The sequence below is a fragment of the Girardinichthys multiradiatus genome, chromosome 1 (genome assembly GCF_021462225.1).
Source record: "Girardinichthys multiradiatus isolate DD_20200921_A chromosome 1, DD_fGirMul_XY1, whole genome shotgun sequence".
Taxonomy (NCBI): domain Eukaryota; kingdom Metazoa; phylum Chordata; class Actinopteri; order Cyprinodontiformes; family Goodeidae; genus Girardinichthys; species Girardinichthys multiradiatus.
In genome coordinates this window covers 38,811,422-38,823,913 of record NC_061794.1, presented here as the reverse complement: position 1 = coordinate 38,823,913, position 12,492 = coordinate 38,811,422, and the positions used below count along the sequence as shown (strand labels likewise).

Here is a 12,492-nt window from a genome sequence, read left to right as displayed (position 1 = left end):
CATTGTTTTGTTTTGTTTTTTGCTTTAAAACGGTCTTCTGTGATGGTACCCGGAGCTCTCTCACCAGAGAAGAACTCATGAACATCAGGGCTACTACACCAGAGGAATTATTTCCAACTTTTCTGCCTACTGCTCTGGAATATTTGGACATTCTGGTCAAAGGTGCGCTCACCTTTGTTCACGCGGTGAAACGCCGGAAGAGAGGGAAACGGGCTGTGTTGCTGGTACGACTTCGCCAGCGTGGACTACGAACACCGTTACCTAGAATATTTCTCTCTAACGTGCGCTCACTTCCCAACAAAATTGACGAACTACAACTGCTGTTGGGGAAAAACAGGGACTTTTATTCATCGGCAGTTTTGTGCTTCACGGAGACGTGGCTGTGTGGATTAATACCGGACTCTGCGCTGCAGCTGGCAGGATTCCAGCTCTACTGAGCGGACAGAGACACGGAACTCTCCGGCAAAGCGAAAGGTGGAGGAATCTGTTTCTACCTCAACAGTGGTTGGTGCAACGACGTGACAGTGATTCAGCAGCACTGTTCTCCAGACCTGGAATCCTTCATCATAAACTGTAAGCCTTTCTATTCCCCCCGTGAGTTCGCTTCGTTCATCCTGGTCGGTGTTTACATCCCGCCGCAAGCTAACGTGCAGGTCGCACAGCGCATGCTCGTCGACCAGATACTGAGTGTGGAGCGGACCAACCCGGACTCCTTAGTAATCGTCGTTGGTGACTTTAACAAAGGTAATCTGACCCACGAACTCCCCAAATGTAGACAGTTTATAAAATGTCCGACCAGAGAGGACAACATTCTGGATCACTGTTACACCACCATCAGAGACGCTTATCACGCCGTCCCACGTGCTGCACTGGGCCAATCCGACCACATCATGGTCCACCTGATTCCTGCATACAGGCAGAAACTAAAGCTCTGCAAACCTGTTGTGAGGACGACAAGGAAGTGGAGCAGTGAGGCTGTGGAGAATCTCCAGGTGTGTTTAGGCTGTACAGACTGGGATGTGTTCAGGACTACTACCAACAGTCTGGACGAGTTCACAGAGGCTGTGACTTCCTACATCAGCTTCTGTGAGGACAGCTGTGTACCATCATGCACCAGGGTGAGTTACAACAACGACAAACCCTGGTTCACAGCTAAACTCAGAAGGTTAAGACTGGATAAGGAAGAGGCCTTCAGGAGTGGGGACAAAGACATATACAGAGAGGCAAAGTACAAGTTTGGCAAGGCAGTGAAAGAGGCCAAACGACTGTACTCTGAGAAGCTCCAAAACCAGTTCTCAGCCAACGACTCTGCGTCTGTCTGGAAAGGGCTCAAGCAAATCACCAACTACAAGCCGAAAGCCCCCCACTCCATCAACGACCGACGCCTCGCCAACGACCTGAACGAGTTCTACTGCCGCTTAGAAAGACAAAGGGACAGTCCTGCAACCATCCCCCACGACGCCCCCCAACAGCTGCAGCCACAATCCACCACCCCCATCTCTCCAACCTCAAGAGGGGCCTTGGCACCTCCAACCCCCACCCTGAAGTTCCCCCCCACCAGCCCCCTACCCACGCCGAGGACGGCTCTTTCCATCCAGGAGAGGGACGTAAACAAACTCTTCAGGAGACAGAACCCCCGGAAAGCTGCTGGTCCGGATTCTGTCTCACCAGCCAGCCTGAAGCACTGTGCTGATCAGCTGTCTCCAGTCTTCACAGACATTTTTAACACCTCACTGGAGACATGTCATGTGCCAGCCTGCTTCAAGTCCTCCACCATCGTCCCTGTCCCCAAGAAGCCAAGGACCACAGGGCTTAATGACTTCAGACCCGTCGCCCTGACCTCTGTGGTGATGAAGTCCTTTGAGCGCCTTGTGCTCTCACACCTAAAAGACATCACCGACCCCCTCCTGGACCCCCTGCAGTTTGCCTACAGAGCCAACAGGTCTGTAGATGATGCAGTCAACCTAGCCCTTCACTTCATCCTCCGGCACCTGGACTCCACAGGAACCTATGCCAGGATCCTGTTTGTGGATTTCAGCTCTGCCTTCAACACCATCGTCCCAGTTCTGCTACAGGAGAAGCTCTCTCAGCTGAGTGTGCCCGACTCCACCTGCAGGTGGATCGCTGACTTCCTGTCTGACAGGAAGCAGCGCGTGAGGCTGGGGAAGCACGTCTCTGACTCCCTGACCATCAGCACCGGTTCCCCCCAAGGCTGTGTTCTCTCTCCTCTGCTCTTCTCCCTGTACACCAACAGCTGCACCTCCAGTCACCAGTCTGTCAAGCTTCTGAAGTTTGCGGACGACACCACCCTGATCGGACTCATCTCTGATGGTGACGAGTCCGCGTACAGATGGGAGGTGGACCATCTGTTGGACTGGTGCAGCCGGAACAACCTTGAGCTCAACGCTCTAAAGACAGTGGAGATGGTTGTGGACTTCAGGCAGAACCCAGCCCCACCTTCCCCCATCACCCTCTGTGACTCCACAATTGACACTGTGGAATATTTCCGCTTCCTGGGAACCATCATCTCCCAGGATCTCAAGTGGGAGCCAAACATCAGCTCCCTCATCAAGAAAGCCCAGCAGAGGATGTTCTTCCTGCGGCAGCTGAAGAAATTCAACCTGCCAAAGACTATGATGGTGCACTTCTACACAGCCATCATTGAGTCCATCCTCACCTCCTCCATCACCATCTGGTACGCTGCTGCTACAGCCAAGGATAAGGGCAGGCTGCAGCGTGTCATTCGGCCTGCTGAGAAGGTGATTGCAGTCTACTGTCGCTCCAGGAACTGTACACCTCCAGGACCCTGAAGCGGGCAGGGAAGATTCTGGCTGATCCCTCCCACCCCGGTCACAGACTCTTTGAGACTCTCCCCTCTGGCAGGAGGCTGCGGTCCATCCGGACCAAAACCTCACGCCACAAGAACAGTTTTTTCCCATCTGCCACCAGCCTGGTTAACAAAGCCCGGAAACGAAAGTATGAAAACCATGTATCATTTTCCTTTCTTCTTCACATGTATGCGTTTCTTTGTGTTGGTCTGTCATACCAAATTCCAGCAAGACACGATGAAGGGTTTGGTTGTAAAGTTTAAGGGGTATGAATACTGTTCTGTGACTTGAGTGGCAACCTGTCCAGGCTGTACCTTGCCTCTTGCCCAACTTCCCGCTACCTGGATTAGGCAGGTATAGATGATGAATGCTTAAGCAATGAGCTACGTAGTTCAGCTGCATACAGCTGGAAAATGTGGAGTCCATGACTTTTAAGTTAATTACATTGTTAGAAAGAAGAATGATTGATATTGCTTGGTTATCATGTTGATCAATCAAAAAACATAATGCTTCTACATTTTAGAAAACAAACACTCCTGCAAAATCAACTTGTAACAATAAGGGGAATTATTTTCAGATATATTTTCATAAATAGGTTCTGAAAAAAGTAGGGAACATGAATTGCAGGGCCTCTAATTTTAGTTGTCTCCTTTCTTTCTTCTGGAACAGTGTGCCTTCAAGCCTTAATGTAGCCGGTTTCAGACTTCTGACAGGAATATTTGTCTCAGTCCTTTTGGCTGGGCTTGTTTAAGTCTGCCAGGATTCACAGGTGGTTCTGCAAACAGAGCTTCATGTGAAACTGGACATCGTGTTTCCTCAAACTGAAGTCAGTAATTCCCACAGCAGGATTGAAAACAAACCAACAGTGACCTCATTACTGTACCATGCACATTTACAGTGTCTACTTACTTTATTTTGTTTTTGCAGCTAGTTCTTTGTACACCAGGTATTATATGCCAGGTGGATTCTCACTTTTTTATTATTAGCAGACAAAAATCCTTTTAAAATCTTGAAAAAACATTATTGTCCCTGCAACATGTGAATTTGAAACTAAAAGGCAATGCTTCAATATTATATGTGCAGGGAATTGCAAAAGATGCTGTACATATACCCTAAATACCCTAAAATTTGCTTTGCTTTTTAATTACATGTGTACTATTAACATTGATTTTATTCTTTGTACAGCACTTTGACTGAAAGCGTTATATGAAGAAATGTATTATTATCATAATTACACTTACCTTAAATACCTTAAACTCTTTCACATTTGATTAACAAGCACAAATTTAAATGTAATTTATTGGGATTTTATACAATAGACCAAAACAAAGTTCTGCATAATTGCAAAGTAGAAGGTTAAGATTTTATTTTAGAAATAAAAATCTGTTCAATACTTCGTATAGAATTACTGTCACTTAAATTACAGCTTTGGTTCTATTGGGGTCTTTACTATCACGTTATCAATTTTTCTCAATCTTTTTTGGAAAGTAGTTCAAACGCAGTCAGAAAGACTCAGAGTTACAGAGTTAGAGTCTGTGTACATTTTCAAGTCCACATATTCACCACAGGATCTTCTGTGGCCTCAGTCCAGTCTCAGGTCTTCTGCAGCTACAGGTTTTTCTCTGCTCTGCATGTAACTTCATCTATCTTCTGATCAACTCTGACCTGCTTCCCTGTCCCATGCTGATGAAAAGCATCCCCACAGCATGATGCTACCACCTCCATGTTTTATTGCGAGGATGGTAAGTTCTGAGTAATGTTGAAGGTTAGATTTACACCACACATCCTGTTTTGCATGTAGGCCAAAAAACACCTTACCTTTGGTCTCATCTGACCAGAGCACCTTGTTCCTTGTGTTTTCTGTGTCCTCTACATGGCTTTAGCAAACTTCAAACAAGACTTCTTATGGCTTTCTTTTAACAACGGGATTCTTGTCATTTCTCCTTAAGTCCCAGATTTGTGAAGAGCAGGACTCCAGTTGTCTAGTTGACAGATTATCCTACCTGAGCTGTGGATCCATACAGCTCCCCAGAGTTATCTGCCTCTTATCTGCTTTTCTGGTTAATGCTCTCCATGTCTGTTGGTTTTGATGGGCAGCCATGTCTTGGTATAGGTTTCCAGTTGTATCATACTCTTTACATTTTGAGATGTTCAGAGCTTGGGATATTGTTTTATAACATAACCCTGCTATAACTTTCTGACTTCTTGGTCTTCAGGTTTATTCACTAATGTTCTCAGACCTCTAGGCTTTTCCCAGAACAGCTGCGTTTATACAGTAAACAGTAAGTTAGACACCCTACTTACAAATTACCAATTGGTTGAAATGGATTGATATTAAGGGGTGTCAGAGTAAAAGGGGTTTAAAAATGGATGCCACACATTTTAGATTCTTATTCTTAAAAAACAAACAAACATGAAAGCCATTTATATTTTCTTCAAAATTCACATAAAATCCCAATACAATACACTGGATTTTTAGGTTGCAGCAGAACAAAATGTGGTTCAAGGGATGTGAATAATTTAGCAAACCTATAGATACTATTATAGTATTTTCTCATATGATACAAATGTATAAACTCCATTACAGAAGTACAGTTTCAGATACCGCTTTGTGAACTTCGTTTGGGAGAAAAGCAGATTTAAAGTACTGATTTTTGAATAATTAGTAATATTTTTTGAAAAATGTAAACTGGACAAATGACTTGGTGATTCCAGTGCATTAACTTTATTCATCTTTAACCCTTGTTTAGCTGAATGATTGTAATGCTTCTGCTTCTTGTTCTCTTGCTGTATAACCAAAGCTTTCTCTTTAGATTCAGCAGAGCTTACTATTAATTTAAGACTTTGGTGCTGAAAAACAGGCTCAGATCATCGGTTTGTGGATATTATTTTTATTCAAACCAGTTTTTTTTACTACCATATAATCTCTTCCAGAATTTCCACAGAACATTTAGCAAATTATAATAAACAGTTTGTTAAGGTTGAAATTTATATTTCAGGTGGCTCGGTGTAAACACATTTTTGAGAATTTACCCTCAGCTAAATTCTCTGCAATGCTGCAGACTTTGAGGTCAGATGGTGTTGAAATGTGTTTTCGGTGTATTTTAGACCTCCTAACTTGGCTCATGGAAGGGAACACAAACACAAAACACAAACATACTGCAGTGGTTTGGGAAGATAAATGGTCACGAAGGGACTATACCAGACTGCAGCTTTTCCTGTTTATCCAGAAAGTCCCTGAATGACACGTGGTCTTAGTCAGGTCCAGGGGTCCATATGCATGGCTCGTGTTGCTGATGAAATAAAACCCAAAGGAGGATGACACTTTAAACTCCGAAAACAGAATGAACCCCTTTACCTGAGCTTAAAATATACAATGAGTCAATCTGTCTGGTAATGCTGGGTACTGGATGCCCCTTTCCTCTCATCCTATCTTATCTGGGCAGAATTAAGTTTGTGTTTGGTGAGTGCTGGATGTTGGATTGATCGGCTGAGCCAGTTACCTTTGCCCCAGATTCCTGGTTTCTATTTGAGCTGTCTGTGCAGTGACAACCTGGCTATGCTTGTTGCAGCAGGACAGATAGAATCAAAAGATGATTTAAAACTAGGAACCGAAAATATAAATAAATAGACTGATATTATATTTCCAGGTGATAGAATTAACACACATCTACAAATAAGTGTAAGTTGTGCTCTTCTGCATCTATTACAATTTACAACTGCTTAAGATATGTAGTATTTCCCCACCTAGTTTGTGGCCACAGGTAGTGCTCTCTCTCTAGAATACATTCGGTTTTTGACTAGCAAGCCCATACCTGATGAGAACCGCCATGGTCCATCAATGACTTACTAAACTCATGGTGGTGTTCGGCCTGACCAAACAAGGATAGGATGGAGCTGAATTTCTGATACTTTTTAGCATTTCAATGACAGGTTGGACAAATGTTATGCGTTGAACGTCTGAAAGACCGTTTTCATCTAGTCTCGTCTCGTCACGTTTTAGTCATGAAGGATCCGTGTTTGGCTCGTCATCATCTCGTTATCATCAGGAAAAAAAGGGTGTCAGTGAAATTTAGTCATCGTTGACAGAAACAACACTGCTCCAAACAGTCTTTTGCGATATGAATGTTGCACACACTGATGCTGCATTGACGATATATTTGCGCTATAATGTTCAACCCTAGTTAGCAGTTGTGACTCCTACTGACAGATGATGGACTGAACAGAACTCTGTGAGATACTGTTTTATAACCTGAACCCATAAAACTCCTCCACAACTTTATCTCGGACCTGTCTGTTGTGTTTCGTGATCTTCATCTTCATCATATTTATACTGACACACAGATGGACTATTAATTAGCTAACTTCTGAAGGCAATTGGTTCTGTTGTATTTTATATAGGGCTGTCAGAGTATAGAGGGTTTAATAAAAATGAATGTTATACTTCAACGTTTTTAATTCATAAAGAAATATTGCAGGCATTTTCCTCTATGCCCTTATCCCTGCGTGTGGCTGTACAAGCTCTCCAACCAGATCTGTTTGCTTTTCATGTTTGACCAGACAGGTTATCTTCCAACAGGACTTCGGTCTATTCTTAGTTATCAGTTTTCATTTAAGTAAAATGTTCACTGTTTGTTGTATTTCTCAGAATAGTACATTCTGAGAACCGATGTTTTTCATTGATTTTAGTTTTAATGATTGAGTTTTTAACATTGCACAACCTTATATTGTATAACCACATTAAAAGACACAGTCCAACTGCTACTCCCTCACTTCATCACTCAAAACGTGCTGCTTTTAATGCAAATAAATGTTTAATTAATGTATTTTACTGCTGGAAATGCTGGAAATACATTATTGAATATTATGGTGCCAATAGTGTCAAAAGAAACAGAAAGCAAATCAAAGCGTCATAATCTACCTGTGTTTAAGTTCTGTTTACAGTATCTTTACTGCCATGTTCCTTACTAGCTTTATTTCAGTTCATTCAGGTTTATTCGATTCATGATGTTGTTTAGGTGTTTGCAACTTCCCTGGTTAGATGTTTTAGTTTGTATTTTCTTACAGATCTGTTTTCTCGCTGTTCATGTTATTTTTGGTAGTCTCGTTGTTAACTTGTTTAGATGTTTCCTGCTACCATCCTGCTCATCTGTGTTAATTAGTCACTCTACCTCAGTTACCTGCAGACTCTCATCCACCAGCTGCATCTCATTCCCTTCTGGTTAGCTCCCTTGGTTCATTGGTCCGTTGTCCTCCCCTCTTCAATATTTAGACTCTCCAGTTTTCTGTTCTCACCACTGGATCATATTGCTGATTTCCCATTACTTGTCTCTGTGTTCCAGTCTGCATACCTGCCTAAGTTCATCCTGTAAGTTTATTTGTTTTCATTATTAAATCATTCATCCACTCACTGTCATGCTCCCCTCCTGTATTCACTTTGGTCCTGCTCCACACACCATGACGCATAGTTAGGCCTCACCTTGAGTCCTCAAAACATAGTGTTATGACCAAATAACCAAAAAATTTTTCTCTAGATAACATTTGTCTTCTTCATGTGGGAAGCTGGGAATTTCCTTCGAGCTTGAAGGCATCTATTTGGGAGCAGGGGCTTCTTTTATCAAAATGTATAAATGTTTTCACAAGGGCCATACAGTGGCATTTCAGTTATTTTCAGTCCATTGTGGGTCTTGGTGCCCTTGAACATACCAAACAATTTTCCTTAATTTGATTTCCTTTCTTTTTAAGATCGGGGGTCTGAAAATTGTACACTTCCTAATACTGTTTTTAAACATATACACCTGGGTAGAATTTCACTTTTAGACCTAAACCTTATTAACCAAATCTAAGTGGGTGTATGTACAATACACTATATTGCCACCAGTACTCACTCATCCTCCTTCATGCAAAGATAAGCTTTAATGTCATCCTATTCCTAATTCATAGGGTTTAATATGATGTCCAACTGTTAGCAGTTACAATATCTACTGTTCTGGAAAGGCTTTCCACAAGGTTTAGAAGTGTGTTTATGGTGAGTTTTGACCATCCTTTCGCTAGTGCATCTGTGAGGTCAGACCCTGATGTTGGACAAGAAGGTCTAACTCAGTTTTTGCTGTAATTTATCCCAAAGATGATGCAGTTAGTCATGATCTTCCACACTAAACCCCTTCATCCATATGTATATGGACCTGGCAGTCATGTTGGAACAGGAAGGTGACATCAAAATCCAGCATCTGGGCCTACCTCTGTGTGAATTAAGGAAAATTCAAACTAATCAATTACTTTTAAAGAACAATTTGAAATAATTTCTTGTGTAATCATTTACCTTTGGAACCATATAAAAATATATTATTAATAGCCTAAAATTAATTGAACATTAATGTCCACAATGAGTGAATATAAACCTCTGACCCCCACTGTACACTTATTAAACACTTTGTATAATTCAAAACAATGAGGGATTTTAAGACAGCTGGGGCTGGTAAACACCTTATTTAGTTTAAGTTAATCTCCCTGACCTTTCCTTTCCATGACGTCTTTCACAAGCTGCTGACCCACATCACAGTTAAACTGAGACATGACAAACTGTATTACCACTTGAGTTAATTGTTTCTAATTATATCAACATTATAAACAGATTAAGTCGGCTGCATTCCCTCTCTAGGTTATATAAAACCGCTGCTCATCTGCGTGCTTTCAATGAGCCGAGGTGAACCTGATGTTTACTAAAAACATTCTCAGTATGTGAAGGTTAACAGGTGAAGAGAAATATGACACAAAAGTGGTGACTAGAGGCATTTAATTATCAGTTGTAGTTTATTACAACAAATACATAAAACATTTTTTCACATATGCGAGTTTTTTATAATATTTGGTCGTAATCTGAACATACTATATACAGGTAAAAAGGACAAAGAACATTTTTACTAAAAGTAATAAAACACCATCACCACTACCACCATCATTACATCTCCATTGCTGGACTATGTGAGGGGTGGCAAGTGGATGGTGAGAAGGTGCCGGGGGTTTTCGATGGTAAGGGACTGAGGACTAGGAGGAAGAAGTTGGTGGAGGGGATATAGGTTCATGTTTTCCATTTTCGCTGCTTTCGCTGAGTTGTCTGGTCCTAACCATTTCCTTGGCGACGCAGGTCACCTGCCCATTGGTCACAATGTAGGATCCATTCCTGCAACAAAATCAAGCTTTAGTTTAGCCTCTGTCAGACAACAAAAATGCTCCTAGGGTGGTAATGTTTGCATGTTAAGTCACTCACTTCTGATTTTCAGATCCATTTTGCAGAAAAAGCTGGTTCTGCTTTGCAAAGAAGAAGGAGGTCCACCAGTGACCAGAGTCTTGCCTTGGAAGTGCTACAGGGAACACATTTTTATTTTTAACCTCATTTGAGAAGCAGAAGGATGTCATTAGGTACAAGTTTCAATAATACTCTTTGCTCTTTTTCATACCTGGATGGTGTGGAATAACCTCCCCAGTGTATTCGGCGCTCCCGCAAGAGCTGTTACTGGAGTTGGACCCGAGACGTCCTATACAAAAGAAATGGTGACATTTAATTTTTGTAGACTTATCCAAAGACAAAAAAAAAAAAAAGATTTAGTTCAGCAAAAAAGCACTATATATATGCCCTATAGGTCATGCATGACTTGCTTCTGTAGTAGTCATGTGTGGCGATGAGAGAGCCACTTGATGGAATTGCTGCCATTTTCTCCGGCCTTAAGTAGAAAACTGCTCAGAGATGGAAAATAGTTACCTAAAGAGGAACACAGACATGTTAGGCCAGATGGCACATGACAAACAAAAATCTAATTTCTAATTCCCACTAGAAGCCTATTCAGGCTCAAGTTCATACTCTTAACTTTGCATAACTCTATTGCTTGCCAAATAGTCCAGAACAAAAATAAAACTCAGTTATGTTCTCTGGGCTGCTAGAGTGACAAAACAGTAACAGCTGCCTGTGAGTGTCAGGTTTCTCCCAACTCAAATGACAGGAATATGTGGGTGAACGTGTCCACATGTGTCCACTGGTGTGTATGCACAGGCTGCCTGACACACTGGCAGAAAACTGTGTCGCTGTTGTAATTATAGAGGATATGAGCTCGGACTCAACTTCCAAAGCCATTAGAGAAATGTAAATTTATCGGTGGCATTATTATTATTTATTAATATAGGTATTGTTACTATTGGTATTATTAATCCAGAAATGCACATTTTTGAGCTCTCTGAAACTTAGAGAACATGCTCTGCAGAACCAGTTGAAGCCTGTTCAGCTTAACGCTGAACAGCAGATGGCTTTGGGGATTTCACTAAGGAGACAAACCTATACCAACTCTTCATGGCCTATAAGCACAATAAATGACGCACAAAAACACTACTTGAGAGAATATGACATATGTTGAGCTACATTTATAGAATTCATTTATTGAGGATAAAAGTTGCCGACTGCCAAGGAAAATGTGTGGTCAGAAAGAGAATGAGATCAATGATTATGAATTCTGAACCTTTTCCCATTCAAAACTGTTTAAGAAGTTCAATAATTGTGACGATAAACTAAATAAAACAATACAATCATTAACTATAATTAACAAAAATATTCTCTTAAATGTAAAACAAATGTTGACACTGCAAAAGCTGTAAATCTGAACGTTGAATTATTTTGACTTACCTTTAGAGCGGGCAGATGATGATTGCACCAGGATTGGTTGGCTTGCAGTAGATGTAGGCTAACTATGGCCCATTTGTGGACGAACAACCTGTCTGGACCGCTTTGGATCACTGCACTGCTGTGGTCACTCAAGCTCGCCCACGAACGGGTTTTATAGCAGCAAGCGCGTTCGTCTTCTGGTTGTGGGCGGGGCCTGTGTGGGAAGCTTGAGGCCCGGAAAACGTGCCGCTGCTCTGTGAAGACCTGTGGTCCATGACACGTATGAGGTGGCCACGGGGACATCTGCTGAGGTGAACACTTAAGGCAGCTTACGGAAGCTTACCAGATGGCAACGAGCTCTGGACTTATCCCGTCCCTGTGCTGTATTTGTTTTTTCTTCTTCTTCTTTTGACGTATTCTACAGGCCATTATACGTATTTTCTGAGTACCTATTAGGCCTCTCCTGCCTCTCGTACAGTTCCCTGGTGGTCTAGTGGTTAGGATTCGGCGCTCTCACCGCCGCGGCCCGGGTTCGATTCCCGGTCAGGGAATATTAGTTTTGTACTTTCTATGCAAAAAATCCCAGCTGTCTCCATTTTTTTTTCTCTTATTTTGTTGTTGACCCATCACAAGATTGCTGCACAGATAAGCACAATAAACTCAAATAACTACAATTCTAATTTGTTTTTGTTTTGCTTTTTAATAAACTACAATAAGTTCGTCCAGAGGACTTGGAACGTGTCAGTAATTTCTTATGTACGGTTTGCATCTTACTTCTTTATTTAAGCAATAGGGACTTTAGAAAGGGCACTTGTTAGTTGTCCTAAATATGAACAAAATATATGAAATAAAAACAAATTCTCTAGCGCCACCCAAAGGCACAGTTGAAATATGTCACTTATGTTATTTCCCATTTCCATACATGTATTTTTATTACTATAAAATACAAACGTACATTAGAATGCTTACATATTAATTTTATAATACATTTTTTAAATAATAATATTAATA

At 41.6% G+C, this 12,492-nt stretch overlaps 1 protein-coding gene and 1 non-coding gene across 2 annotated transcripts; one reads left to right on the top strand and one right to left on the bottom strand.

Moving 5' to 3' along the window:
- Positions 1–9,607: 9,607 nt before the first annotated feature.
- On the bottom strand, positions 9,608–11,655 carry ppdpfa (pancreatic progenitor cell differentiation and proliferation factor a). The gene is made up of 5 exons (XM_047379367.1): positions 11,503–11,655; positions 10,488–10,590; positions 10,289–10,366; positions 10,099–10,192; positions 9,608–10,011 (listed from the first exon to the last, which is right to left on the bottom strand). Exons 2-5 carry the CDS (start codon positions 10,540–10,542, stop codon positions 9,876–9,878), a joined length of 363 nt encoding a protein of 120 aa, XP_047235323.1. The 5' UTR covers positions 10,543–10,590; positions 11,503–11,655; the 3' UTR covers positions 9,608–9,875.
- Positions 11,656–11,960: 305 nt separating this feature from the next.
- Positions 11,961–12,032, top strand: trnae-cuc. Its single transcript has one exon. It is a non-coding gene; the product is annotated as a tRNA-Glu (tRNA).
- Positions 12,033–12,492: the final 460 nt, after the last annotated feature.